The sequence below is a fragment of the Wyeomyia smithii genome, chromosome 3 (genome assembly GCF_029784165.1).
Source record: "Wyeomyia smithii strain HCP4-BCI-WySm-NY-G18 chromosome 3, ASM2978416v1, whole genome shotgun sequence".
NCBI lineage: Eukaryota > Metazoa > Arthropoda > Insecta > Diptera > Culicidae > Wyeomyia > Wyeomyia smithii.
The window spans coordinates 259,014,572-259,041,126 of record NC_073696.1 but is presented as its reverse complement, the minus strand read 5'-3'; the positions used below and the strand labels follow the sequence as shown (position 1 = coordinate 259,041,126).

The 26,555-nt window shown below is 41.1% G+C and overlaps 6 protein-coding genes across 6 annotated transcripts; 2 read left to right on the top strand and 4 right to left on the bottom strand.

The window, feature by feature from the left end:
- Nucleotides 1–4,079: 4,079 nt before the first annotated feature.
- LOC129727637 (ras-related protein Rab-4B) lies at nt 4,080–6,102 on the bottom strand. Its single transcript, XM_055685641.1, has 3 exons — nt 5,891–6,102; nt 5,589–5,669; nt 4,080–5,338 (listed from the first exon to the last, which is right to left on the bottom strand). Exons 1-3 carry the CDS (start codon nt 5,904–5,906, stop codon nt 4,761–4,763), a joined length of 675 nt encoding a protein of 224 aa, XP_055541616.1. The 5' UTR covers nt 5,907–6,102; the 3' UTR covers nt 4,080–4,760.
- Nucleotides 6,103–7,627: 1,525 nt separating this feature from the next.
- On the top strand, nt 7,628–10,250 carry LOC129727635 (exocyst complex component 8). Its single transcript, XM_055685639.1, has 7 exons — nt 7,628–7,786; nt 7,846–8,001; nt 8,083–8,279; nt 8,346–8,482; nt 8,541–9,331; nt 9,392–9,921; nt 9,991–10,250. The coding sequence occupies exons 1-7, from the start codon at nt 7,732–7,734 to the stop codon at nt 10,165–10,167; spliced, it is 2,043 nt and encodes a 680-aa protein (XP_055541614.1). The 5' UTR covers nt 7,628–7,731; the 3' UTR covers nt 10,168–10,250.
- Nucleotides 10,163–11,841, bottom strand: LOC129727636 (uncharacterized). Its single transcript, XM_055685640.1, has 3 exons — nt 11,694–11,841; nt 10,747–11,635; nt 10,163–10,689 (listed from the first exon to the last, which is right to left on the bottom strand). The coding sequence occupies exons 1-3, from the start codon at nt 11,718–11,720 to the stop codon at nt 10,247–10,249; spliced, it is 1,359 nt and encodes a 452-aa protein (XP_055541615.1). The 5' UTR covers nt 11,721–11,841; the 3' UTR covers nt 10,163–10,246.
- A 4,242-nt stretch (nt 11,842–16,083) lies between these two features.
- On the top strand, nt 16,084–18,220 carry LOC129727633 (N-sulphoglucosamine sulphohydrolase). Its single transcript, XM_055685637.1, has 2 exons — nt 16,084–16,358; nt 16,421–18,220. The coding sequence occupies exons 1-2, from the start codon at nt 16,277–16,279 to the stop codon at nt 17,869–17,871; spliced, it is 1,533 nt and encodes a 510-aa protein (XP_055541612.1). The 5' UTR covers nt 16,084–16,276; the 3' UTR covers nt 17,872–18,220.
- A 214-nt stretch (nt 18,221–18,434) lies between these two features.
- On the bottom strand, nt 18,435–19,338 carry LOC129727634 (early growth response protein 1-B-like). Its single transcript, XM_055685638.1, has one exon. It carries the CDS (start codon nt 19,219–19,221, stop codon nt 18,487–18,489), a length of 735 nt encoding a protein of 244 aa, XP_055541613.1. The 5' UTR covers nt 19,222–19,338; the 3' UTR covers nt 18,435–18,486.
- Nucleotides 19,339–21,572: 2,234 nt separating this feature from the next.
- On the bottom strand, nt 21,573–23,904 carry LOC129727632 (uncharacterized). The gene is made up of 3 exons (XM_055685636.1): nt 23,743–23,904; nt 23,023–23,615; nt 21,573–22,965 (listed from the first exon to the last, which is right to left on the bottom strand). The coding sequence occupies exon 3, from the start codon at nt 22,810–22,812 to the stop codon at nt 21,769–21,771; it is 1,044 nt and encodes a 347-aa protein (XP_055541611.1). The 5' UTR covers nt 22,813–22,965; nt 23,023–23,615; nt 23,743–23,904; the 3' UTR covers nt 21,573–21,768.
- Between the last annotated feature and the right edge of the window lie 2,651 nt (nt 23,905–26,555).

Genomic DNA, 26,555 nt, shown 5'->3' with positions numbered 1-26,555 from the left:
GGGTTTGATACTGACGCTGCTGCTGCTGGACCGCTATCCGCTGTAAAATATGGGCCATCTTGTGATTCATATTTTGAATTCCCGGTTGCGGCTGCTGATCAACTCTATCTTCTGCCATGTTCATGGATTCTTGAGATCCTCGTCGCCAAAATAATATGTCCAAAGGTTTGAATGAACTTAAGAATTTTTAGTAAAGAACATCTATTTATATTCGAGGTTGGACAAAGAATAATCAAATCTTCCACTCTGATGTCAAGGACAACTTTTCACTGGTTGCCTTGATGTAACAATCACTAAAGACTAGTATTTATTTCTATTTTCCAAAACTAAAGTCGCTTTTATGCGGGGGATACGTGCCGCGTTAATTCTGGAATTCGCGTAAAAAACGCGTAAATTTCGAAATCCGCGTAAAAAAAAACGCGTAAATTCCGGAATCCACGTAAAAAAAGCCGCGTAAAAACAACCGCGTAAAAAGCGACCTTAGTGTACCATTTTTTTACTTCTAAAATTTTGAAGAGCTTGCCCCCCCCCTATTTGAAATTCTGGCTACGCCCATGCTCCCTCCTTCCACTCCTCCGGTAGCTGTTCTGTATCCCAGATCCTGACTATCAGTTGGTGCAGACAGGAAGTCAACCTATCCGAGCCCAGTTTGATAAGCTCCGCTGCGATGCCATCTTTTCCAGCTGGTTTGTTGTTCTTGAGCTGCTTGATGGCATCCTAAACTTCACCTATCGTAGGGGTCAGAACGTTTCCCTTATCCGCTGTGCTGACGAAGTCGTTTCTCCTGCCGTCTTGGTCCTCTGCCTCTGCGCCATTCAGGTGTTCATTGTAGTGCTGCTTCCACCTGTCGATCACCTCACGTTCATCCGTCAAGATTGTTGCGCTGCTAATGGCTGCTTTTACATTACTCCAGCAGTCTTCTAGAGGGGCTCACCCTCTTCCGGCAGTTCTGCCTCAAGGTTTACGTGCAAATCAGTAACGACTTCGGAGAATCTGAGTCGTCGTTCCAGGCCATACCGTGGCGGGCGACGGTAGCGGATGTTGTTGACAATCGAAAGTCTTTGGCGTATTTTGACCATCAGAAGGTAGTGGACAGAATCGACGTTTGCGCCACGGTGGGTTCGGACGTCGATCATCGTCAAACTAACGATGTGCAAAACCCTCATTAAATCAATAGTTCTCTATGTACTTAGAACCGTGAGGCTCTAAGTACATAGAGAACTATTGATTTCTCACACTCAATCATAATCACCTGACATACCGCTCGAATTCGTGCCGAAGGATATCGAAGATTATAGGCTGTCGTTTGCGATGTGTGTGCTGTAATCAGTTACTGTCGGGTTATGTACCGAATGTATGGGGAGCAGGGCGAGCTGTGCATTTCAATGACAGCCGAATCAGTTGAAAACTTGCTGTCATGGATATGCAGTCTTTTTCATAAGCTTGGATGAGGCACACGATACCTTCCAACCCTCTGATACTCGTTCTTTCACCCAAATCTTCACACCTAATTTATTTCGGCAAACTTCCCAACAGCTGATCGAGCTCGGCGAAGTTTTTAACAAATGTCTGCAGTATGATTCGACGAACATTCAGCATTCATATCGATCTATAAAACGGAAAAAATGGTATTATTAGAAAAAAAAAAACGGAAAAATTATCTAAAAAGCGGAAATTTTTGGGATCCCTCATTTCACTTGTCCTATTCTCAATTTCACTTCACTGTCAATCTCACTTCACGGAGGTAACTTCTGTCACCTCACTTAAAGCGGAATCGGGAATAGCTCTCAAACAGTGAAGTGATCGTGAAAGTGAAATATATTCCACCGTGAAGTGACTCCCGTAATAAGCACCTCTGTCTGTTGGTCGGATGATCTTCAGGTGGCTTTGTGGGTATCTTTGCGGGATAAAACAGGTACTTCGGACTACAATGCCACGGGAGGCTGCAAAGTTCACGCATCTATGGCCTTTATCATTAGACATCACGCATCTTGCCGAAGCAGGTTCCCAGCTCGCTGGTGGTGCCACAACTCTGATGGAAGGTTGCCGCTCGGTGCCCGCTTTTCCATATCCTCTGTCCTGTTCAACTAAATTCCTGCACCGCTACGTTTTACAGACTGGTCGACAAATGAATAAATAAGCATTCCAAAAGCTCAAGCCGGAAAACAAATGAATTAATTAGCTATTCAACCATTCCTATGAACTTTGGTGCTCCTAGCCATTACCAGAACGCGTCAACTTTACCGTTATGTTTACTAGGAAACTCATTTAAGTCTCTGAAAAAACTTTAGTTTGTAGATCTCGACTGTTTATGCATTTCCAAAACATTTGGCATCAAATTCATCAGTCGAAAACGTAAAACTTTGACCGCTTTGAGGCACTACTTCTACAAGACCGATTGACCTAAAATTGGGTCTACTACGAAAGGCTGAAACTCGAAAGGCTGAAATCACGAAAGGCTAAAAACTACAAAAGGCTGAAAAACACGAAAGGCAGAAAATCATTAGGCTAAAAATTCAAAAAGTTTGTTATTTTTGATCTCATCATTTGTATGAACTATTTGTGTTGATTATCAGACTGTCACCAACATCTGTATATTTTCATGCGATGTTTACCGCCGAAAATCTTCCGGTCTATGAGATATTTCAATAGCCCAAGATCTGCATTTAAATATAAGTTAATATTAAAAACATACATATAATGCAACACACTCGTGGCTTTTGGCCAACTCGATTGTCCGGGGAGAATGCTGTCCTTACTCGCTACCGCTCGTTCGGACGTAAACTAGAAGATCAGCCCTATGTTTGGAATAGAACATGTTTGGAATAGACCTAGGAAATCCAACAGATCAGTTGTTTAAGTGCTCGTGGCCGCCGCTTCCGACGGCGGGTCGGCGGCCGGCTCGGGCTGCGGGAGCAGTGTCGGGGCCGCCACAGTCCTTTGCCCTCGATTATGCGGCAGAGACGCATCAGGTATAACACCCTCAGCCTTTCGTACATTCAGCCTTTCGTAAATTCAGCCTTTTGTGAGTTCAGCCTTTTGTGCATTCAGCCTTTCGTATATGATACATACTTTTCAGCCTTTCGAGTTTCAGCCTTCCGTTACTAACCCCCTAAAATTTTGTATGGGAACTTTTTTAAGAAGACGCCACGGTGCTCCCACAGACCGTTATTATAAAAAAATGCACCAGAGAATCTGAGTACACCATTCGATTCGTTATGACGTCCAGAATCTCTGGTCAAATTTTCAAAATCATCGTACGGTACATTTTTGAGTAATGCCCTTTTGAAGGTCGTAAAGTACAAAAAAGTTTTATAAAAACGACGAAATATTTATTGTGAGGCACGTATTTACCCACCATTTTATGAAATAACTTCCAAAATAGTTTTCTACACATTCCAAGGGTTATATTTCAAGATATTACAAATGGTGAAAAGATTTAATTGAAAATCCCACAGTGCACAGTGGTCTAAACTCGAAAAATCGTGATCATCTACATTTGACTGTGAAAAATTGATTTTATGTACTCATTGTTTTCAGCAAAATTGTTTCATAGAACTAGGCCTTACTTTTGACGTTTTTAGTTTTTCGATCAATTCACCTAACAGATAAAAAAAAAATTTTTTTTAATTTTCATTATACAAAATAGCTTCCTTCAGCAAAGTTGTGGAAAATTTCAAAAGAAAAACAATTGCTGAATACTGCGATGTCCTATCTGTACGTTGGACACGAGTTTTCTGTGGAACACCTCTCCTCAAAATTAGTTTTTTGTCTATAATTTTGTCTGTAATGGTCAAAACGATGCAAAATGGTCTAAGATTTCATTTATTCAACAAAGATTCTCTCAAGATAAATAAAATTTATTGTTTCGATGGTTAAAATCCCTTACCCTTTTCGTATATAAGACATGCTTTCCATTTACCACTCTGGTGACATTTAGAATAACTATGATTGAAAGGAGAACCCAAGATTTGCTTACTCTACCTGATTTTTTTCTTCAAAGGGATCATGAATTTTCCCAATCGATATGGTTAAACCCATTTCAACTTCTTTTAGTTCTATCTTATCAATCAAACAAGTTTATCAATAAACTACCGTCTTCAAGACAATTGGAACATATTTGTTTACGATACTTACTTTATTGTGGTTTAAATAAACATTCGAAAGATATTCATTGATTTTCTTCTTGCTCTCCTTCGTATAGTACACGGTGCGTACACAAGTTTAATCTCTAATCAACATCAAAAACAACTAACGTATCTCAGTTTTGTTTCGGTTAAGTGTCTAATCGAGAGCTGCTTAAAAGGTTAGCAAACTACTGCTAGAGAAATAAGTATATGCTTAGACAAACGGAATAAAAATCTGGTTTGGAAATAAGGTTCGCAAATATCAATAAACTATATAGCATCACTTATAATAGAGATTACCGATAAATTAGCAGATTTTCAAATAGATAGTTGCAGTCTGTGGCTATACTTTTCAACTTGCCCCTACTCTTGTGTGTAAATAAATGTCAATAAACGGTGATAGAAAAGCCAAAATAAATATAGAATGCACAATTCGTCTTTAAAAGTTTTTTCCAATAATTATTGTACATGCTTGTATGCTCATTTTACTTACCCCAATCACCACTAAAGGATTCGCTAGTTTCAAGCGGTTGTCGGACTAAAACCTACAAATTTTGCAAATACAACAGAGAGAAAATTTTTTTTCCACAGGCAGAAGGAATAATTTGCCTTGCACAAAAAATGCATGCACCTTTACGGTCGGCATCCACCGGCACAATCTGGCGTTCGACGTCTTCCGCTGCTCTGCTGGCGGGCCCCTGCCAATCCAGCTCCACCGGCATTCCGCATCGATGTATCCCCATACTGAATGCCACTACCAATTCGTTCCGGGTCCAACTCTCCGGTTTCGATCTTCGCCAAAATCGTTTTCGAGCACTTCAAAAAAGCTTCCTCAACGTTTTCTCCCGTTTTGGCGCTAGTTTCCAAAAATATCAGCTCATTTTCCTGGGCAAAGTTACTTGCTTCCAAAAACGTCACTTCTCGCTCTTCCTCCAAATCCTTCTTATTTCCCACCAGCAAAATGCAAATGTTCTGCGAAGCGAGCGTCCGGGCATCATTTAGCCAGTTGGAAAGAACATTAAAGCTGTCCCGAGAAGTCGTATCGTACACCAGTAAAGCACCAGCAGCTCCCCTATAGTAGGATCGTGTGACAGAACGGAATCGCTCCTGACCAGCCGTGTCCCAAATTTGCAGTTTGATCGATTTACCACCAACATTAACGATCCTGGAACCGAACTCGACTCCAATTGTGTGTGAACTGTCTTCCTTAACTGCAAAATTACAATAAAAATGCTACATTAAAAAAACACACCTCCACATGCGTTCATAATCAGTAAGTGAAACTATCGCAAAATTGTTTACCAATTATATTATTGCGTTACCGCTCATACCACGGAAAAAATAGACGATAAGCCAATAAACACACAATTCATAACTTGAGGAACTTCGCCTCACATGCATTCTAGGCCGCTGCTACACTCACCCACACCTGAACGGTTGCAGCTAGTAATAAAAACTTACATTTATTTTCGATAAAGTGATGCAGCAGACACGATTTTCCACTTCCAGCTCGGCCGATGATGAGAAACTTGAACAGATAATCTGCAAAGAAAAATACAGCGAAACAAATGCGTCATAAAGAAAAATGGTACCCCGCGTAAAACCTGAAGCCCCAAAAAAGAATTTATTAAGCCTATCGGAGCTATGGAGCAACAGCAGCGAACCTCATTCAAAACGAAAAGAACATTAACTTGCAAATTAGCTCATCCCACCGTGACGACGGACTTCTGTCTTTGCTGCTGGTAGCGATCACTCGGACTTACCGTATGATTCAGACATTGCGAGGGACGTAAAGTTCCGAATTCGATCGGAAACTGCTTGCGTTTGAACAGAATCTAACGGGAACCGAAAAAATACACAGCAAACGATTTCTATTTCCAGTTATTTCGCATTAAACTAAGCACTTCAATTTCCTTAGCCAATGTTTTGAAAACTTTGCACTTGATTTTGACGCATATGCAGTTTTTGGACGAACAAAAAAATGCAACTGTTGAAAGATCGGCTCAAAGACGTCGTCGAATGGGCTTGTTTTGGGAGGGGCAGCAGTGTAACTCGGACTTAATGGCAAAGTGGCAAAAAGCAGAGTCTATTAGCGAATTTCTTAATCCACTGTGTCCGGGCAAAACTGCCGAGGAATAATGAACCGACATCGCAATTCGCTCTGACGGAGTTACGGTGCTGCCACCTTCAATTTGTTTACTCTGTGAGTGCAGAAGATAGGAATTTCTTCAAGAGTGAATGTGTCAGCAAACATTTTAATATTTTCTCCTAAAATTCGCATACGGGCAGTTCAATGTGTGTGAAGGAGATGATTTAATTCCGTCAGGGCGAATTAACGACGCAAGTGAGAAAGAGATGCCAGATAATTGTTTACGAACTTAGCACGTGTGGTGGTGGGTTGAAGCTGACAAATTCCACAGTGCGCTTCGGGCAGCACGGCAGTTCAAAACTGGGTCAAAATCGAGCGAATAAAGAAGGGTTTTGACAGCAGTTAGTGCACTTCCAGGTCAAAACGAGGTGAGCTGGTGGAATAAAGAAATTCGCTATCGAGCTGTTTGCGCACCATAACGGCGGTCGCTATAATGCGTGTTCGTAATTTGCGAACCTCTCTGTTTACGTCAGATTTGCGATTTCTTTAAAATTGGCAACTCAAATGTTGCCAGATATATTTTTCTTTTGATAAAATCTCGCCAAACATGTGAAAAAGGCCCATGTGCCATATGTAAACAAGCCACAATTTCACGTTTTTGACGAATACAAGCTTAATCCGCCCATACAAATAAGATTTGCTGATTGAAAACAACTTCTTTCATTTACGATTTATGTATCTATCAAATGTCAATATCCAAAACGATAAGAAACATTGTTTTTGCTATTTTTACCATAAAAAAGGGGGTTGTTTTGTTATTTCTCAGGCATTTTTCCCATTTATTTAGAAGTCAGTGACATTGTTTTTCATTGTAAAATTATTGTCGGTTGTGGAAACTGTCACTTTTGGACCAGCAAAATGCATAAAAAATCGTCACGCCTATTTGCTGCTTTCCTGTCACAGCTGGCGCTGCATCTGATGCAACACCAATGAAGAGAGCAGTGTGAGCATATTTTGGTGTAACAAAATTATGTACTGTAAGTATCTTGGAGGTAAAAAGTGAAATGTTTATTTGCACATTTTAATACGAAGTGCAAGGGATAGCTGTTGTTCATACGATTTTAATTTCTGTTTTTGCCTGCCCTACAGTCAATTACTTTTCCCGGTTTTCTTCTCTCACATTATGATTGGTTCACATTTTTAACAGCCCTAACAATAATTTACTTATTACCTGTTTCTTTTGTAACAAAACGCACCGAATTCGTCGCATAAATTGTCGCCATGCCGACGAATTCGGCGCATTTTGATTTAAAAAAAGATAATGTTTGTGGTATACATTTACAACCCAACTTTATGCATGAACAAACGGTGGTGTAAACTGTGCTGAACAGTACAACCGCAACTCTGGTAAACGTCATTCTCATTCTCATTGGATTTTGATTTGATGCAAGTTTACAACCCGAAAAACACCCACTTCATCATAACAATATAAATTTTAACTATAGATTTACTAAAATGCCTGAATCCAGTGTAACAGTATTTGAACGAGATAACTTCAATGCAGAGAAATGTAAGTTATTGAATTAGAGGCTTTTCTGTATTACAATAGGTACGCCTTTCCATTCACAGACGTCAAAGAGCTTGTTCAGGATTGCGTGGGTGGGCCGGAATTGCAGCAAACGAAAGCTAAAATACAGAACCACAGCGATACGGTTTCGTCAACGCTGAAAAAACATGTCTACGAAAATTACATGCAGTTCATCGAGACCGCTAAAGAAATCTCCCGTTAGTTCTTGATTTTGATATGAAGCCATGTACAAAAATTATTTGTTTTATTTTTTTTTTTTTTTGACTCACTTGTTACAGATCTGGAATCGGAAATGTACCAGCTATCGCATATCCTGATCGAACAGCGTAACTTGTTGTCCACCTTGAAGGATGAATGCATGCTGGACGATCAGAAGTACATCACTGAAGATCAGAGCATCGATCCAAACGTGAACGAGGAACAGCAAAACAAGAAAGCAATTCAACTGATAAAGGAGTCGCTTATTGGTTATAAGGTTGAATAGATTAGATTGTTTTTCTCAGGGCAACCTGGTGATCAGTTTATGTAATTTATCTTTTAGGGTAATCTCGACGATAAGGTGTTCATCTATGAGGGAAGTCTGATAGAACTGGACCCCAATGATTACAGACCCATTTGTCGTATTCATTTGTTTCTTTTTAATGAGATTTTAGTTTTAGCCAAAATTAAACATGACAAGTATATTGATTCACCGCTCGAAAAATAGCTAGAAGCATAAAGTTAACTACTATTTCAGAAAGTTGGAGTTTTTAACCGAGTACGATACGAAGAAGATTGCGGTCATTAACATCAAAGACCTGGACGGGGTCAACAAAAATGCAATCAACGTGATCACGAGTGATGGGGCGCGCATTTTCCAGTGTGTCAACTCGGCTACCAAACTGGAATGGATCAATAAGTTCGAGGTAGCGATAAAATTTCATCAACTGAAAACGCATAAAAAAGGACCAGCACCGCAGCCGCCAACAAGTTTAAAATTTGCCTCTGCCCTGCCACAGCAGCAGCAACAAAAGTCCGTTGACAGCGAGATGTTAAGCCCAACCGCATCTGAGAAGATTTCGATTGCCGAAAATCTTGCACCCGATTGGCTTGCCTCTGCTCCCGAGGAGATTCAGGCCGAAATAGCTCAGCGTCACTTCGAGGACAGTTTGGCACTGGTGCAAAAGTGTGAGGAGTATATGGTGAAGGATAGTACATTCCGGGGTGCGGCAGAAATCGGAGAGAAAATTAAAACACTGAAGAATACTCTTTCTACGGTTTTAATGCAAGAGTTGTCCAACTCGCAGAGTCGAAGCTTACAGGCAGCACTAAGATCAAGTCGACGTCCGCTTAAGCTGCTGGTGGAGATGGGAAAGGCACGAGAGGCATGTGGTATTCTGCTTAGGGTTTGCAGTACCGCCATTCGGACTTCTCAACGGCAAGCTAGGAGGAATAATCTGGCTATTTCGGAGTTGTTCTTTTGTGATGTGGCCCAAGTAGCAAGCGAATTTTTACGTGCTTTTAGCAGTAAAGCGTCATGCACTAGTGGTAAGACTAATACAATTATTCTTTTATCATTGTGCTAAACCATTTAAACGTTACTTCTAGCGTTGATTGTTTGGTGCAACCAAGAGCTGCAATACTTTGCCTCGCAACTAATTAAACATTACCTGACGAAAGACACGCAGCTGGAAATGGTAGCAAGAGTGGTTGAAGGTGTTCGAAAGCCTTGTTCCAAATTAACCGACATAGGACTAGATCTGTCCTATCACATGGAAGGCTTGCTACGAAACACACTCGAGCAACTACTGGAGGAAGCCAAATTTCGACTTGTGGATTCGATCGGCCGAACGGAGGACATTTGGCAGCCGTACAATTTGCAAACCAAGACGAACCTTCGAAATGTTCTCAAGGAGCTCGATGCCCTCGGACTGGATATGAAGTCATTAGTGACGGGGGACACGTGGATTAATCTGACTCAAACTACAGTTAACTTCTGTAGGCATTTTCTCACCACAACCGAGAGCTGTGCCTATCTGGCGAAGTACGACTCGCTTAAGGGTGATGCAGAGGCATTGCTGAAGGAGTTGTTTTTGGCTCAGCATGGAATCAAGCCGCATGGAATGAGTGGCGTCGATGTAAGTTTGATCATGAAATAATACTCTACATGACAACAAATTTACTTAACAAAAAAAACTATTTTCCAGCTCAACTTCGTGTACAAGAATAAATCGTATATGTGTGAAGTACTTCTCCCCATTGCGATCGCTCACTTCGAAAAAATCTCCACTAGACGTCCTGATCTCCTGACTGAACTACAGTTGCAATTACGCGGGCCCCCAAAACCAAAGCCACGCAGTGTTTATAAAACAGATGTCCTTTAACTCACATTATAGACAGTATGTTATTTATTCCAGTTAATAGTTTAACATTAAGAATGATAAAGCAAGGTTACATACACTCTCAATCGTCGAATGTAATTTTCTTGCCTTGAAATTCCTTGATACCTTTTTCCTTTTGCTTGGCAGCCCAAGACGGATGCAGATCAACCGGTTGCACAGTTTTGTTTTCCGTTGCGCTCCTGCTAGTCGCCGATGTGCTTGGACTAGCTGCAGTCGTTGGCTCACTGGAGTCAAACACGATTTTCTTACCAACAAAAGGTTTGATACCTTTTTGTTTCTGTTTTGCAGCCCATGACGGGTGTAAATCCTGGCCACTAGTTTTGTCCACTATTTCCGCACTTTCCGTCGAATCAAATTTTGTTTTCTTGCCCAAAAACGGCTGCAGGGTTTTTTGTTTTTGTTTAGCAGCCCACGAGGGGTGCAAATCTAGGCTTAGTTGGTTGCTATCTTTATCCACCTCATCTTCGCCAAAGTGTTTTCTTTTACCTTGAAATGATGGTATGGCTGTTAAACGAAAAATATTATTACTTTTTTTGTGAAACATTTGAAGAAACTGAATACCTTTTTGTTGTTGTTTAGCCTTCCAAGACGAGTGCAAATCATTAACCGCCGCAGTTTTCCCACTGGATTTGTCTTCCTTTTTACCAAAAACTTCCTTTCGTTTATTGCTTCTTTTCCAACTTTTGTATTCCTTTTCCAACTGTTTGCTGTCTACTACGGGAGCTGTGGCAACATAACTCTGACCAGAACTCGTCACGAAAAAACTGTCCTGAATCTTAACGCAATTCTCCTCGCCGTCGTCTTCCTCATCTGGTGGTTTAACAGTTTTCTTTTCATTTTGGACCTTGCTTGGACTTTTAACAACTTTTCGCTTCGACTTTTTACTGTCTGATTTTTTTACGCTTATTTGAGCAGTTTTGACAAATTTACTAGTTTCGTTTGCTTCGTCAGAAACGATTTCTTCCTCTGTTTCAGGGGGATTATCAACTTCACAAAAACCTTGATCTTCTGAATCTTGTTCCATTCCTTTTTTCTTACTCTTTTTGTCAATTTTCTTTTTCCTACTTTTGCTTTTACTCTCTTTTGCACTCTTTAAATACTTATCCAACACGTCCATTTTACTCTTAAGTCCAAACTTTCTTATCAAGGCCTTTGTTTCAGGTTGCAGTTTTTTGTTCTCGTGAAATCGCATTATTGCACGTTGCTCTGTACTAAGCGATCCACCGGCAACATCTTGTTTCGGATTAAATCTTATAACGGCTTTAGCTAAATCCGATGCCGATTGCGATCGTATGAAACTGAAAATTAATTCCAGCGACTCCACCTTTTTGGTTGCTCGTTTGTTATTCGTCTGCGATTCTTGTTTAGTTTTCCAGAATTTTATATCGCGTACCAATTTGTGTATAACATTTTCCCGGCAGATTTTTACGTGGTTGCGATAGATTTGAAGCTAAATTGTGCTTTTTAGTATATGAGTAAGTATGCGAACAAGTAGAAATAATACTCACCTCGCGATTCAGTTTGTCCGTATCCATTTGGTGAAGACTTTATTAGAAGTAAATCAATTTCAAGCATACCAAGGTGTATGTCGCAATGCAGTTAAAATGTGATTTTGTTTATCAAATTAATGTAAATAAATACACGTTTTGTTTATATGACAGCAGGACACAATGTACACGACTGTAAATTTTTACCCCATAATGAGTAAAATAGTACTTATTTCTATTCAGCTTTCCACGAGCGGTAATGTTGGATAGATTTGACTTTCATGGATGTTATCAAACTTCTAGTTTATTGAATATTGAACTAAAATAAGCGATTTTTATTCTTCATATACATCGAAGGACAACAATATATTTTTTTATAAATCACGTTTTGCTAAAAATAACCTGTTTCGGCTGATGAGCAATTCTCGCTGAAGGTTTTTGAAAAGGGATATTTTCGTGTCTAAATGATTGAAAGTAGAGGAAAAAATGAGAGAACCATTTAGGTTAGTTCATATTAATGGACCCCTCGAGCACAAATCGGTTAAACGGTTTTTACGAATATTAATTTTTGAGTAATAGGGGGTTTTAATTTGAAAAAAAATACCTACTTTTTCTTATACTAATCGATAACCGACCATTTTGTAGGTATTACGTAATTTGTTTTAGATCTCTACGAGTTTTCTTTGATTTTAAAATTGAAAAATTATATTTGCTTTAAATTTTTACTAACTGGCAAGTAGTGCACAGAGTGACATTGCTGTTGCTGGCTTTTGGGGAATATAACCCTGAAAGTAAGCAAAGTGACATTACTGCTGCTGGCTTGTGGAAAATATAACCCTGATTTACGCGTCATGACAGGGATGCCAGGTGTGAAGACATGTCTTAATATTGAAAACATTTGAGTGCGTGTGAATAAGTGGAAGCATAATAGTCGGTTGATTAACCGCACTCGATTTAATGTGTCACTAGAAATTGGGTGGTTTAGCTATATCAGTTTTTATATCATCTGAAAGATCTGCATTTTCTAAGTAAAACGTGATTTAAAAAATTGTTGTCTCGTTGTTCTTCGCTTTTTAAATCAAGATTTAAAACTGCTCGTAATCTGCTCGAAATCGCTACAATGACAGTTCGCCCATATACCAACTGTCATTGTAGCGATTTGGAGCGAATTTCAATTTTTTATTTAATAATCGAAGGATAATGATATAAAGTTTTAAAAAATCACGTTTTGCTCAGAAAATTACACTCTTTCAGATGATATATAAAAATCGGAAATCCGTGAACAGCCAAACAACCCAATTTTGTAAACTTTCAACGGGTATCGTGTTTACAGATTTCCTAAGCATAAAGATATTGTTTTGTGTAGTGTGAAGATATTTGAAAAATGACCTGGCCTCTCTGTGTCATGATTTCTTGACGGTAGGGTATGTCTTAAAACCACTTACAGTTGTTAAAATTCGAAATCGATTTTTTCAATAATTTTGCTGTTTAAATCATGAAATGTCAGTAGAATATGTATTTCTTTTGACATTTCTTATCAAAAGAAAAAATAATATACATACCCCTAAAACACCCTATTCAGGCTTTTTATTGCTTCTAGAAAAATGCTCTCCTATGGTAGAAAAATTCCCATATGCTGACTGAATTGATCGTGTACCTCCACGTCGTTTTCTTGTAGATTTGAAAGTACGATATCCATTTTAATTTTTTTTTTGAAAATCACACGCGAAACACTATAAAAACTCAGCTTCGAAACTCTTTGAATATTTGAAAGTGGCGGACATTTGATGTTTCGTTTTGACAGATGCAGAAAAATTGCAAAACAATGAGAGTTCAGTTAAACAATTGAAGGGGTTTCAGCAACACCTAGGTAGGTGCTGTCAGATCTTCAAATATTCCCTGAACTTTATAAAAGTGCAGAACATAACTTTAGTTTACAGAAAAGCATGGGCGCAACTAAGGAAAATTTCTAGGGGGGGCTAGTTTTCATGTATGTAATTTTAAAAAACAGAAAAAGGAGTTTTAATATGCTTATTTAATAACGCTTAAAATAGTGTCGTAACAGCAGAAAAATCACTTCGGGATAAAATCTCCGAAGATGTACTGAATATCTCGAACACAGCGTCAACGCCAACCTCTTTCAGCAACACTGATTTGATAATGAGGAGAGGCAGGTTTGGTAAATGGCTGGGCAGTGCTTTTTAACAGCACACCCGTACTAGCTGGAATAAAATAGACCCCAGTGTGGTTCAAGGCATAATGCCCTATTCCTACCTCCACGTGTTACCGACTGTGATACGAGCAACCAAGGGAAAACCGGTGAACCGGTGGGAACTTGGTCGTATGCTGACAGGAAAGGGGTAGTTGTTCTCCTTATAGAGCAGCTTGTCTGAACCCCACAGGCTAGAGGCGGCTCAAACAGCGACTGATCCGGACTGAACGGCTGAACTATGAAATGCGGTGTCTCGCCAGCTACACCCATGGCGGCAGCCTCGTCGCGAGACTAGGCATCGCAGCCCTACTAAGGCAGCATACTAAAATAAACATACTACGAAGAATCAAGAATTAAAAACGAACCGGAACAATAGGCAATGACCCAGCCGACGAAATAAGGACGACGATAAGAAGCTCGGATATATGTAACAGTAGATCGCTCAACGCCCCGGATGTCGACTGGATTCTGCTGGATCAGCTAGAATCCCGCCATTTCGACATCGTTGCGCTCCAGGAGCTTTGCCTGAAAGGAGAGAAGGTACGGTGGATTTGTGACCGCAAGGCACAATACCACCAAAGCGGTCGAACAACCAATGAGCTTACTAGCGGTTTTATAGTGCTGTGCAGGATGCAGAGTCGTGTGATTAGGTGGCAGGCAATCAGCGACAGGTTATGTTTGTTGAGAAAAAAAGGCTGGTCCTACAACTACACTATTCCCAATGTGCACTGCCCTCACGAAGGAAGACCTGATGCAGAGAAAGAAACGTTCTACGCACAGCTGGAGAAACTTTACGATAGCTGCTCGCGTAGAGACATCAAGATCGTCATTGGGGACATGAACGGAAGAAGCACAGCCTGTAGACCGTGACGAACGACAACGGCCAGCTATGCACCAACTTCGCAGCTTCCCACGGGCTGGCAGTCCAAAGTCCCTTCTTTCCTCGACCAACGTACAGCAAAACAATTGACCACGTTCTCATCGACGGCCCGTTCTTCTCAGACATTACATACGTACGCACCAATCACAGTGCTGATCGGACATGACTACTTCAATACAAAAAACTACAAAACCCTGATATAACCGGTAGTCCTCTACGGAAGTCCTCTTGGTGTTTTCGAACGAAAGGTGCTTTGAACTATCTACGGTGGAATACAAACGGACGACGGATAACGGGGACAGCGCATGAACCATTAGCTACAAGCGATGCTTGGAGAGAACCCCCTTGAGACCTGGCGAAAGACAAAAGCAGCAAACCCTACCGGCACCAGAAAGTAAGGGGCGCAGGAACTGGTGAAACACAGCCCAAAACCGAGTAAAATGGCGACAACTTCTTGATACAGCACGAGACAGCTCTTGTCTGACTGGTAAGATGAGTAAGAGAGCTAGGTTTGAGAAATTATCCTGGGTGCAGAACAAGTTCTTAGCCAATGGATGACGACATCTCAATTTGTGTTGATTATGAGACTCTGATAAGTAGTATGGAATGTATTTATATTGAATACAATCATTCTCTAGGAAATTCTAGGGGGGGCTAAACACTTTCTAGAGGGGGCTGAAGCCCCCCCGTAGTTGCGCTCATGCAGAAAAGGTCAGTAATGTTTTTTGCAGAGCTCGTCAAGTGCCTTTTGTATAATGGTAATTCGGTGAAAACTTCAACCGACATCAGTTATTTTTGAGGAAATTACAAAATGATCAGTATTTCTTCAAATTTACTGAACATGACCGTAATAAAAATTACTGAACAATTAAAACGAGAATAAGTGTGTACGTTACGACGTTGTTATATTTCCTACTCTGTTACCGCGATTAAAAATTCCCTGACCTACAGAAAACGTCAAAATGGACTGCGTGCGCTGTCCGCCATTACCGCTCGTGGAAAGCTGGATACTTTTTCCGGAGAGACAAAATTAATATTCGCAACTTTACCGAAGACGTCATACCGATCAAACAAACCGTTTTGGCTTTGAAAATATTTGTATTGGTAGGTATTGATGATTACCTTCCCAACATAACATTTCTCAATAGCTTCTAAAAAATGAGTCGTCGATTAATTTGATTGCCCGTGTTTTGTGAAATAGCACAAAAACGCTGTTAGCAATTTTAAAATATTACGCAAATAAAAAAACTAGAACTCTTCACCTTTTCTCTACCACAATTCTCTTGAATCGGTTCAAAAAGCCTTTTGTTTACGATGGCTGCTTCGTTCAGCCGGTACGGTAGTTAACAAAACAAAACAGAAATGAAAAACAGTGGAAATCGAGTACAGCATTTTTATCTCCGCCTACGACATCAAAAACAAAAACGAGAAAGGTCAACGAAAAAGAGTACGCCAAAAAAAAAAAGTGAAAGTAGTCGAAAGTTCAATGAGTAATTTCTATTCATAACGAAAATGTGGTGCACGGCAGTACAAATCTGCCTATTCTCGGTGTTTGCCGTCAGTTTAGCTCATAAAAACGTTCTACTTCTACTAGGTGAGTCTCCTAAGCTAGTCCTGTGTACAGGTCAACAGGTGTAATTGTAATTTCATCAATAGCGGACGATGGCGGATTTGAAATTGGCGCCTACCGGAATCGAATCGTACAAACGGCAGCTCTGGATGCGTTGGCAAAGGAAAGTTTGATTTTCAACAATGCTTACACATCGGTCAGCAGTTGTTCACCCTCTCGGGCTTCTATTCTGACTGGAATGCCGGAGCATCAGAACGGGATGTACGGGTTGCATAACGGTGTTCATAACTTCAATTCGCTGAAAACCGCCAAAAGTATTTCAACGATTTTGAGTGAGAACGGTGTTAGGACTGGGATAATTGGGAAGAAACATGTTGGTCCTGGTGAGATTTTTAAATTCGACTACGAACGGACCGAGGAGCAGTTTGGGATTAATCAAGTTGGCCGGAATATAACTAACATAAAATTGCTTACACGGGAATTCTTGGCGGAAAGTAACGCTGACGATAAACCTTTCTTCTTGATGGTGTCCTTCCACGATCCCCACCGATGTGGACACATTACGCCTCAGTATGGTCCGTTCTGTGAACGTTGGGGCTCTGGAGAGGAAGGAATGGGTACCATTCCAGATTGGCACCCAATCTACTATGTTTGGGACCAGATTATGCTGCCTTACTACATCCCGGATACAGAACCAGCTCGACGAGATGTTGCCGCTCAGTACACTACGATTTCTCGTTTGGATCAGGGAGTTGGTTTAGTTCTACAGGAATTGAAAAATGCTGGCTTTGATAATGAAACGTTAGTTATTTATACTTCAGATAATGGACCTCCCCTGCCTGCTGCTAGGACTAATTTGTACGACCCTGGGATGGCTGAGCCGATGTTCATTCGATCTCCAGATCCTAAGAGTCGAAAGAATCAAGTCACCTACTCGATGACTAGCCACCTGGATTTAGTTCCAACCTTCCTCGATTGGTTCAATATTTCCTATCCACAAGGTGCACCGGAAACTAATTTAATCGACAAAAGCATCAAGCTCACAGGAAAATCTCTTCTACCCTTGCTGTATGCCGAACCACCAGCCGATCCTGATCAAGCGGTTTACGCGTCTCAGTCATTCCATGAAATTACGATGGCCTATCCCATGAGAGCAGTCCGCACAAAACGGTTCAAACTCATTCACAACCTTAACTACCAACTACCGTTCCCAATTGATCAGGACTTTTACGTGTCACCAACCTTCCAGGACATGCTAAATCGGACCCTTGCCCATCAGGATTTGCGCTGGTACAAAACTCTCCAGCAGTACTATCAACGACCCGAGTGGGAGTTGTTTGACTTGAAGTTGGATCCGGCGGAGAGGAAGAATCTTTTTGGCAAAGCGGTTGCCAAAGAAACGTTCGAGAAGTTGAAGACGAAGTTGTTCCAGTGGCAAACCGCCACCGATGATCCGTTCCGTTGTATGCCTGGAGCCGTTTTGCTCGATACGGGCGAGTATCGTGATAATGCAACTTGTCTCACGTTGGGACAGTGATAGTAGAGGCAGGGGATAGTCGATCAATACTCATGTTTTGTTTTGAGGGCAGTGTCGTGACATTTACTCGTTTGGGTGATGGAATCTGAAAAGTTTAGCTGGCGTGTTTAATTAAATTGTTTTATAGAAAAAGGATGAAATCAATAAGTTCTTTGAAATAGGAAGCAGAGAAACGTACAAAAGTGAATCTGAACACCTCTCGGAGCCACAATTCACCATAAAGTGTTAGGTCCGATATCTAACCCATCGCTTGCTGCATCCAAGGTTTATACTGTGTTTAATGTGGTCTGCTGTCTTTAATCGCATACAAGTCACATTCTGATATGACTGTAACTGGATAATATTTTTCCTGATTCTGTTTTACACTCCTTTAGATCAATTTTTATCTTAAAATCATGTACATTCTTTCATCGTCAAACTTCCTCCAGTTATAATAAACCATTTCATAATTTTTTATCTATAAACTGTCATCAAAAATACGCTAAGATTGAAGCATAAATTTTTCAAAACGTGTTTGTTAAATAATTGATGTTTTTTATTGCAAATTTAACTTTTTACATTAACTGAAAACTATGTGTGTCACAAGTCACGAAAATAATGAATGTCTGCTCCTGGTTATCCTTTATCGGAGGCCTTCGGTTTCCTTCCTGGTTTACCACGCGGCAGACTAACCCACACGCCTTTGCACTTGCCGGCGGCAAACTTTCGCTCGTGTACTTTCCGATGCTTGGCCAGGTGATCCGATCGTGAGAAGCACTTGGGACAAAAGTCACACTTGTACGGCCGTACCCCGGAGTGCGACCGGAAGTGCCGTGCAAGTTCGTCAGATCGGGAAAAGCGCCACTTGCAGCCGGTCCATTTGCAGTGGTACGGCTTATCGCCTAGGTGTCTCCGCAGGTGGGCCTTGAGATGTACCGGTTTGGCGTACACTTTGCGACAGGTTTCGAACGGACAAACGAAACTAGACGGGGGATCGTCGTTTCCATCCGCTGGAAGGTTACTGTCGTCGGTTGGAATCGACTGGTTGGTGTTGTGTCTCAGCAATGCATCGCACGAATCATCGCATAGAAACGTTTTCTCCGGGAACTTGAAGTCCTTTTCCCATATCTCGCTAAAGTCGATGCAACTATATTCTAGGATGAAATTCTCAACGTTGGCTTCTAGGTTGACATCGCTAGCTGGGAGATCCTGGTTCGGCTTGGTGTCAATGAACTCCGAAGGCGCAGGTGAACCTTCAAACATCTGCTCGTCATGTTGTAAAACATCGAACAAATCCTCGTGGAATTCGGTGTAGAACTGGTAGAATCCATTAGCTAGAAAGTCCTCAGTGGAGACGTCGAAACTATCCATCTCTGAGCCCAAATCGGTTTCGAAGTAGATATTACCACAGTCAGCTTGCAACTAAATTGCGCTCTCCAGTCTAGACACCTCGCCAGCGAGCAGATTTGGATTTCCGAATGACCCAGACGAGACGCCGGGTGAAATCGATACCGTACGCGAGAATTCATGGCGGCCGACTGATAAGAACGACTAGCGCGCACAGATGCCCAGTTTTGCGGGAATTAGCTGTCTCCACAGACGGACACACACGGACGGTGGCAAAAACCAGAAGCCCTCCGAACGACGCGATTGATCTATTGGAGATCATCACCCATTGCGGAGAAAGAAGAAAGGACACATGCTAATGAGCGATCGATCTGTTGCACGAATGGCGTGACGATGAGGACGTGAAACAGCAAGTGTGTGTTGTTATCGTTCAGCGTTTTGCCATGGGTTTTTCATCCGTGACGTGTGTTGCGTTAGAAGCAGATTCGGTTAAAAACAGTTTAAAACAGACACGATGCATTGCTGTTGTCCAAACAAAAGTAAAGAGAAAAAACACAGAATGAAGCTGCTTATCCTAATGCGCTTCTGTAAAATGCATACATTAGCCGATTATAAGCGGGATGATTGACTATGTTTTGGAAATTAAACATGTTTTAGTTGCTTTGACACCGGATGAGTGACTAAGCAAACAGTGATATGATATTGAGTGTGGTTTACTTTTCATTATAAACAGTAATATTTGATAAAGATTTTCGTAACGGTTAAAATCTTTTTTGGCTAGGAGCTAATTTTAAAGTATTCATTGATATTACTTTCGCAAATTGTGAGGAAGTCAATGAATCACCTGTTGCAAATTCGACTATCGTCATAGACTAGCAACATCAAATTGCTAGTCAATTCGTTAAAAATATTAGCTAACTAAAGTTAATTGGGCGAAGTTTTTCAATGTGCAAAAGCAGTTGGTTAGTTTAGACTTTTAAATACAACAAACTTAAAGCCTGAAAGTATTTTTAAATGATTGTTAGCCATATGTACGAGAAGGAAAGGAGGTTGGAAGGATTGAGGATTGTGAGTTTGTTAACAGATCTAATTTCTTAATTTCTTCAAGTTATCAATTTTGCTTTGAGCTGTTGATAGAATAATTTTAAATTTAAACTTTAGAATCACCTCACTTTTCAATTCTATCACTTCTTTAAGTTTGTAAGATGAAAAAGACAAAAGGGCGTAGTTATTTCAGGATACACTTCACACATAAAGCTTCGTAGCTCAGAAAACCAATAAGCGAGGGAGAAACCAATAAGCTACAGGTGGAAACAGTTCTTTGATGAGTACCTCTATACTGAAGAGAAGTTAACCTTGAAGTACCTGCAAACGATAGCAGTGTCGCAGTTTCTGATATACTGAAGATCAAACTGGAAATCGGGTCACTAAAGAACAATAGAACTGTACTGCCCCTGTTTACATAGTTGACGTAACAACCAACACCATCATTGCGAGAAAAACGCGTTTTTGTTATTTTAGCCCAAATAATTATATTGAGATACAATTTCAACAAAATAGTCTGTCAATGTTATGAAGATTGATGTTTAAATAGAGGCCCCATGGATTATACGAGTCTGCCCATGGTCATTAATCCAGAAAAACCACTACGCCTGTTTATGCGAATAAACATGCATTTTTCTCACAGATTCTTCGCATAGCTTGGCGTAAAAACTTGACTACTTCCTACTCTGCCTCGCAGTTGAATTAGTTTTATCAATCGTGTTTCGATCAAACGTCAGTTATTGTCCATCGGTAGTTTCAATTAGACAAATACTCACAAACACACATACGAACCCACACACATACACACACAAACACATTCACAAAAACATTTACGCTAAGGTGGGTAATCGTTACAAGGAAAATGCAAACTTGACAGCACAAAGCCAGAAAAACTTTTTATTTGTTCAGTTTAGGCCTCCAGACAATGCTAAAGCTGCCGAATATGGATTACTCGTGCCTCTGATTGGTGCGTTACATATGCATGTAGGGGTAAGCGGGGTAAGACCGCCCCCTTAAGCATTTCCGTTTATAGCGAAAAAAATTGCGGCTGAAATTTCATTTATTCTATGGGAACAGATGCTTCTCTTTATTATCCGCATCTAAAAAATAAAAATCAAAATAAATGTGTTTATTTTCAATTCTGTTTTTCAATTTCAAAAATGTATTGAAAATTTGCAGATTTTTTTCAGGCGGGGTAAGCCCGCCCATCGGCGGGGTAAAAGCGCCCACCACGGGGTAAAACCGCCATAGGACATCAAATATTTGTTTTGTGTGAATTTTCATTGAAATTTATGGATTATACAAAGCAACGAGAAATAATTAGATGGAATTTAATTTTGGGATTAAGTTTTACTTGCATTTAAAGAACAGCTTCATACCTATTACGGGACACAAATTTACAAAATAACATTTGGAAAGCAATATTGGCTCAAATGTGTAATCTTGACGCAACGGCTTAATTTTATTCAAAAAAGGCGAATGTGTTCGAAGTTTTCAATAGAGTTCATAGGTTGTTTTGCAGATTTTTCAGCACCCACAGTATCCTTCATCTCGCTGCGTAGTTTGAGCACAGTCTTCGTGAAACCATTTGCCACATTTGTAACACATCATCCAGTCTAACCCGTCACAAGAATCAGAGAAAATAGACCCACACTGGAAGCAAAGTGAATCTTGTTTCACCTCTGGTAGAGTCTTCAGAGACTTTGCTTTTCTTGTCTTTGGCTTTTGTGCTTTCTTGATTTCCTTGATACTTTTTTCTGCTTTTGCTTTTTTTAGATTTTCTTTGTATTCATCGGTAATATCAGCTGCTTTTTGTCTAACTCGTTTTCGTTTGTTATCTCTGGGACGTTCCACTTTTGGCAGCGGTAAAACATCATTTGGCGAAATCGTGAATAAAGTAGAAAAACCTGATTCATTCTTTTCTGGAGTATCCAGCTCCAATTTTACAAGATTTTGTGGGTTTGCTTCATCAATGACACATGACTGAATCTGCGAACACTCAATTTCTTTGTCGAGCGTACTCGGGGAATTGTTACCATCAAACGTGAGTTCTTCTGGAGCTGGTGGGCGATCTGACACCGTTGAAGGTGAAAATTCATTCTCGCTGAACACATTGCGATTTAATGGCACTAAGCCCGTCTTTTCGAAACCGTTAACTGCCACTCTCGTTGTAGCGACTTTACTAAATGCAATATTGACTAGTCCAGAAATATCATTAATAGTTATAGTTTCTCCTGGTCTCTGGCGCATGAGCTTTTCTGCGGCATCACTATAATACATTTTAAAAGGAGCCATAAAAGAAACGTCCAATGGTTGCAGTCTATGATTGCAGTGCGGAGGGAGTACTACCACTGTGACGTTATTTGCTCGCGCCTCCTCTGTAAATGCAAGATTCTTCGTGTGAGACGAATGTCCATCAAGAATTAGGAGCGTTGGAGCATTTGCCGTGGGCCGAACGTGTTTCAAAAAATGATTGAACCACAATTTAAAAATGTCAATAGTCATGTATCCATTTTTTGAAGCTGCGAACTCAGAACCGGGCGGTGCTCCCTCCTTCCAATGATCACGCATACGCTGTCTCGGAGATTATGAAAGGCGGAATATGATGACCAGTTGCAGACATGCACATAGTAGCAGTGCTGGTCTCTCCGCGCTCGGCGGACGTTATTGCCCCGACTTGCTTCTTTCTTTTTTTTGCCGCAATCTTTTTTTTTTCGGTGGAACCTAAAAACAAAATTTCCAAAATAATCATCAAAATCGATATATAGAACAGACACTTACTGTTGTTATCGATGTTTCATCAGCATTCCACACATTTGAAGGTTGGTACTGTTTTTGTTTCATCACGTTTTCCAACAAATCAAAAAATTTCGTAATTGTAGGCTTATTGAAAGCACTCGCTCTGGCAATTGAAGTTGGTTCTGGTTTTCGGAAAGAAATTACAGGATTGCGTTGCAAGAAACCTTTCAACCAATCCTGTCCAGCTTGTTTTTTGTAATGTTGAACGGGTGAGGGATGTGGTTTTTTACTGCTAGCTCAAAAGCTAGCTCCCGTACGTCACGCATATTTATGCCATAGAATCGGCTTTCAAGCTCAAGCAGATGTTGTGCAATTTCCTGCTCCTGTATTACAGAGAACACAGGGCGGATTGAGCCAAGTTTATTAATTGGCATTGATGAAGTATTTAATGTGGAATTATCTTGTGAGAACCGTGTATTTAGTCGGTCTCGGAGTGTACTTCTGGGTATATCATAAACAACGGAAGCTTTTCGCACCGGCATACCATTGTTAATGGATGCTATCGCTACAGTCAAAATGTCCTGTGATCATTGCATCCTGTCTGTTTTTCTTTTGTAGTTTCGAGGCTTTTGGACCTGAAAATAAAATAACAAACAGATTTATACGTGGCGGTTTTACCCCTTATATATATGGCGATTTTACCCCCAATGATAAATTTTCATATTTCATCGAAAAAGTAATAAAAGTTGTAAAATTACTCACGGCTTTTGTTGACTCCGAATGAATAATGATCCAGGTAAGCGATTCAACATGTATTCACAAACTAAACAATCGATTTTTGAACAGAAAATCACTAAATCCCGAAACTGCAAAACCACAGCGTACGGACCGGTTGCTAGTTGAAAGCATGTTTTTGTTTATATCTTTGACAGTTCGCGTACTACCGCAGCAGAGGGTGGTGCAAAATACTATGTAACAATACTGTAACGTGTCTACTAAGAATTTTTTTCCATTATTGTCTAACTTTGTAGTTAAACTACGGTGGGCGGTCTTACCCCGCTGGGCGGTCTTACCCTGTTTACCCCTACATGAATTTGTATGAATATTAGCATAGGAAAACTTTTTCGCATATTTGCACTTAGAGAGCTATCGATCAATCCACTTTAGGTAGTGTCAGGATTGTTTGGGGCCTCAAATAGAACCATAAAAACGTTCTGGCAAATCGATTAAATGTACCCACAGTAATATACACGCACGTTTTAATTATTTCATCTGATGCAAATATCCACTAGTAGGAGGAAAGGACACGGTGGCTTTAGACCTTCCTTGGGCTGAGTGTTTGTAAAAATATTGATATACAATTAAAGAATTCAATCCCCCTTTCCCCCTTTTCCCTTTCCATGGAATATTTGTCGAATTAAACGACTTAACTTAGACAAACAGACAGTAGTTAAACAGTCGAGTAAAACGACTTAACATAGACAATTGCACCTTGTATGGAGTGACGCCAGTTTTTGCAACCAATTGGCAGTTACGCCAAAACGTTTTTCCAATACTTCTCAAAAGTTTTAGAACAAAATAGTTTTCTTTTCATTTGTAGTGTATGTATCTTAGGGAAAGGAAGCTGAATCAACGAAAAAGTGCATTTTGGTCATTTTGGCTCTTACGTCAACTATGTAAACAGGGGCAGTGTAGGTAAGAACAGACTGCCATCAGAACTTTATAAACACGATAAAGACGGCCCTGCAGTGGGTAATTTTCCGCCTACTAAGCTCTCTCCCAGGTGCTGCTCTGCCGTCTATCTTCTTTAGCAAAAGGGTTCGTAGGGCATTAGCATGCAGCTTTCACACAGGCACACACTGCTACATTCTCCGGTAGATCATTCAGAAGTGTCCACATATTACGTCTTTGTGGACTTCAAGGCAGCGTATAATACAATCAATTGTGGCCAGTTATAGGACCTAGGCAACGAAAACGGACTAATGATTGGATTCTCGGAACATGGAACTGCCGATCTCTCAACTTCCTAGGAAGTACCCGCGTGCTTTCCGAGGAATTGAAGACCCGCAAGTTCAACATCGTAGCGCTGCAGGAGGTATGCTGGAAGGGGACGATGGTGCGTACGTACAGGGATGGTCACACCATCTACCAGAGTTGTGGAAGCACACATGAGCTGGGAACAGCTTTTATAGTGATGGGAGAGATGCAGAAGCGGGTGATCGGGTGGTGGCCAATCAGCCCTAGAATGTGCAGGTTGAGGATCAAAGGCCGTTTCTTCAACATTAGTATTATCAACGTGCATAGCCCACACCTCGGAAGTACCGATGACGACAAGGACGAATTCTACGCGCAGTTGGAGAGTGAATATGACCGCTGCCCAAAACATGATGTCAAGATCATCATCGGGGATTTACAACGCTCAGGTTGGCCAGGAGGAGGAGTACAGACCGGTGATTGGACGAGAGCACACCAGCTGACGAATGAAAATGGCCATTAGACTAATCGACTTTGCCACCTCCAAGAACATGGCCATACGTAGCACCTTCTTCCAGCATAGCCTCCACCATAGACTCACCTGGAGATTACCGAATGGAACAGAAACACAAATCGACCACGTTTTGATAGATGGTCGGCACTTCTCGGACATTATCGATGTCAGATCACATCGAGGTGCTAACATCGATTCGGATTACTACCTAGTGATGGTTAAGATACGCCAAAAACTATCTTGTGAATAACATACGGTACCGTCGCCCGCCACGGTATAATCTCGCGCGACTGAAGCAACACGACATCACAACACAGTACGCGTCATCGCTCGAAGCTGCACTGCCAGAAAAGGGAGAGCTTGAAGAAGCCCCTCTAGGGGATCGCTGGAATGCCGTGAAAACAGCTATCAGCAGTGCTGCGGAGGAAGTCCTGGGACACGTGCAACCGAATCGACGTAACGAGTGGTTTGACGAAGAATGTCGGCAGATTTTGGACGAGAAGAGCGCAGCGCGGGCAACAATGCTGCGTAGAGCCACCCGTCAGAATTTGGAGCGATATAGACTGAAACGGAGGCAGCAAGTACAACTCTTCAAGAAAAAAAAGCGTCGCCAGGAAGAGGAGGAATGCGAAGAACTCGAGCAGCTGCACCGCACACACGAAACACGAAAGCTCTACCAAAAACTCAACGGATCCCGCAGAGGCTTTGTCCCACGAGCCGAAATGTGTAGGGATAAGAATGGAGGCATTTTGACAGATGATCGTGAGGTGATCGAAAGGTGGAAGCAGCACTACGATGAACACCTGAATGGCGTGCAAGCAGGAGACCACAACAGGAGCGGAGAAGACGTGGTCGGTGCAACGAACGACGAAGATGTGCCACCCCCAACAATAAGCGAAGTTAAGGATGCGATCCGGCAGCTCAAGACCAACAAAGCGGCCGGAAAAGACGGCATCGGAGCAAGGGGCACAAAAAGGGCGACAAACTAGACTGCGAGAACTATCGAGCGATCACAGTCCTGAATGCCGCCTACAAAGTGTTTTCCCAGGTCATCTTCCAACGCCTGTCACCATTAGCCAGCAGGTTT

What these genes read in the sequence shown, in the direction of transcription:
- LOC129727637 (XM_055685641.1), bottom strand. An exon ending in TCACTTTATCGAAAATAAAT is followed by an intron (nt 5,339 to 5,588) that starts GTAAGTTTTTAT and finishes GTAATTTTGCAG; the next exon opens with TTAAGGAAGACAGTTCACAC.
- LOC129727635 (XM_055685639.1), top strand. Translation starts at nt 7,732, where the DNA reads ATGCCTGAATCCAGTGTAACAGTATTTGAACGAGATAACTTCAATGCA. An exon ending in TAACTTCAATGCAGAGAAAT is followed by an intron (nt 7,787 to 7,845) that starts GTAAGTTATTGA and finishes TTCCATTCACAG; the next exon opens with ACGTCAAAGAGCTTGTTCAG. An exon ending in TAAAGCGTCATGCACTAGTG is followed by an intron (nt 9,332 to 9,391) that starts GTAAGACTAATA and finishes CGTTACTTCTAG; the next exon opens with CGTTGATTGTTTGGTGCAAC.
- LOC129727636 (XM_055685640.1), bottom strand. Translation starts at nt 11,720, where the DNA reads ATGGATACGGACAAACTGAATCGCGAG. An exon ending in CGGACAAACTGAATCGCGAG is followed by an intron (nt 11,636 to 11,693) that starts GTGAGTATTATT and finishes AGCACAATTTAG; the next exon opens with CTTCAAATCTATCGCAACCA. An exon ending in GGCTAAACAACAACAAAAAG is followed by an intron (nt 10,690 to 10,746) that starts GTATTCAGTTTC and finishes TTCGTTTAACAG; the next exon opens with CCATACCATCATTTCAAGGT.
- LOC129727633 (XM_055685637.1), top strand. Translation starts at nt 16,277, where the DNA reads ATGTGGTGCACGGCAGTACAAATCTGCCTATTCTCGGTGTTTGCCGTC. An exon ending in AAACGTTCTACTTCTACTAG is followed by an intron (nt 16,359 to 16,420) that starts GTGAGTCTCCTA and finishes TTTCATCAATAG; the next exon opens with CGGACGATGGCGGATTTGAA.
- LOC129727634 (XM_055685638.1), bottom strand. Translation starts at nt 19,221, where the DNA reads ATGGATAGTTTCGACGTCTCCACTGAGGACTTTCTAGCTAATGGATTC.
- LOC129727632 (XM_055685636.1), bottom strand. Translation starts at nt 22,812, where the DNA reads ATGCGTGATCATTGGAAGGAGGGAGCACCGCCCGGTTCTGAGTTCGCA.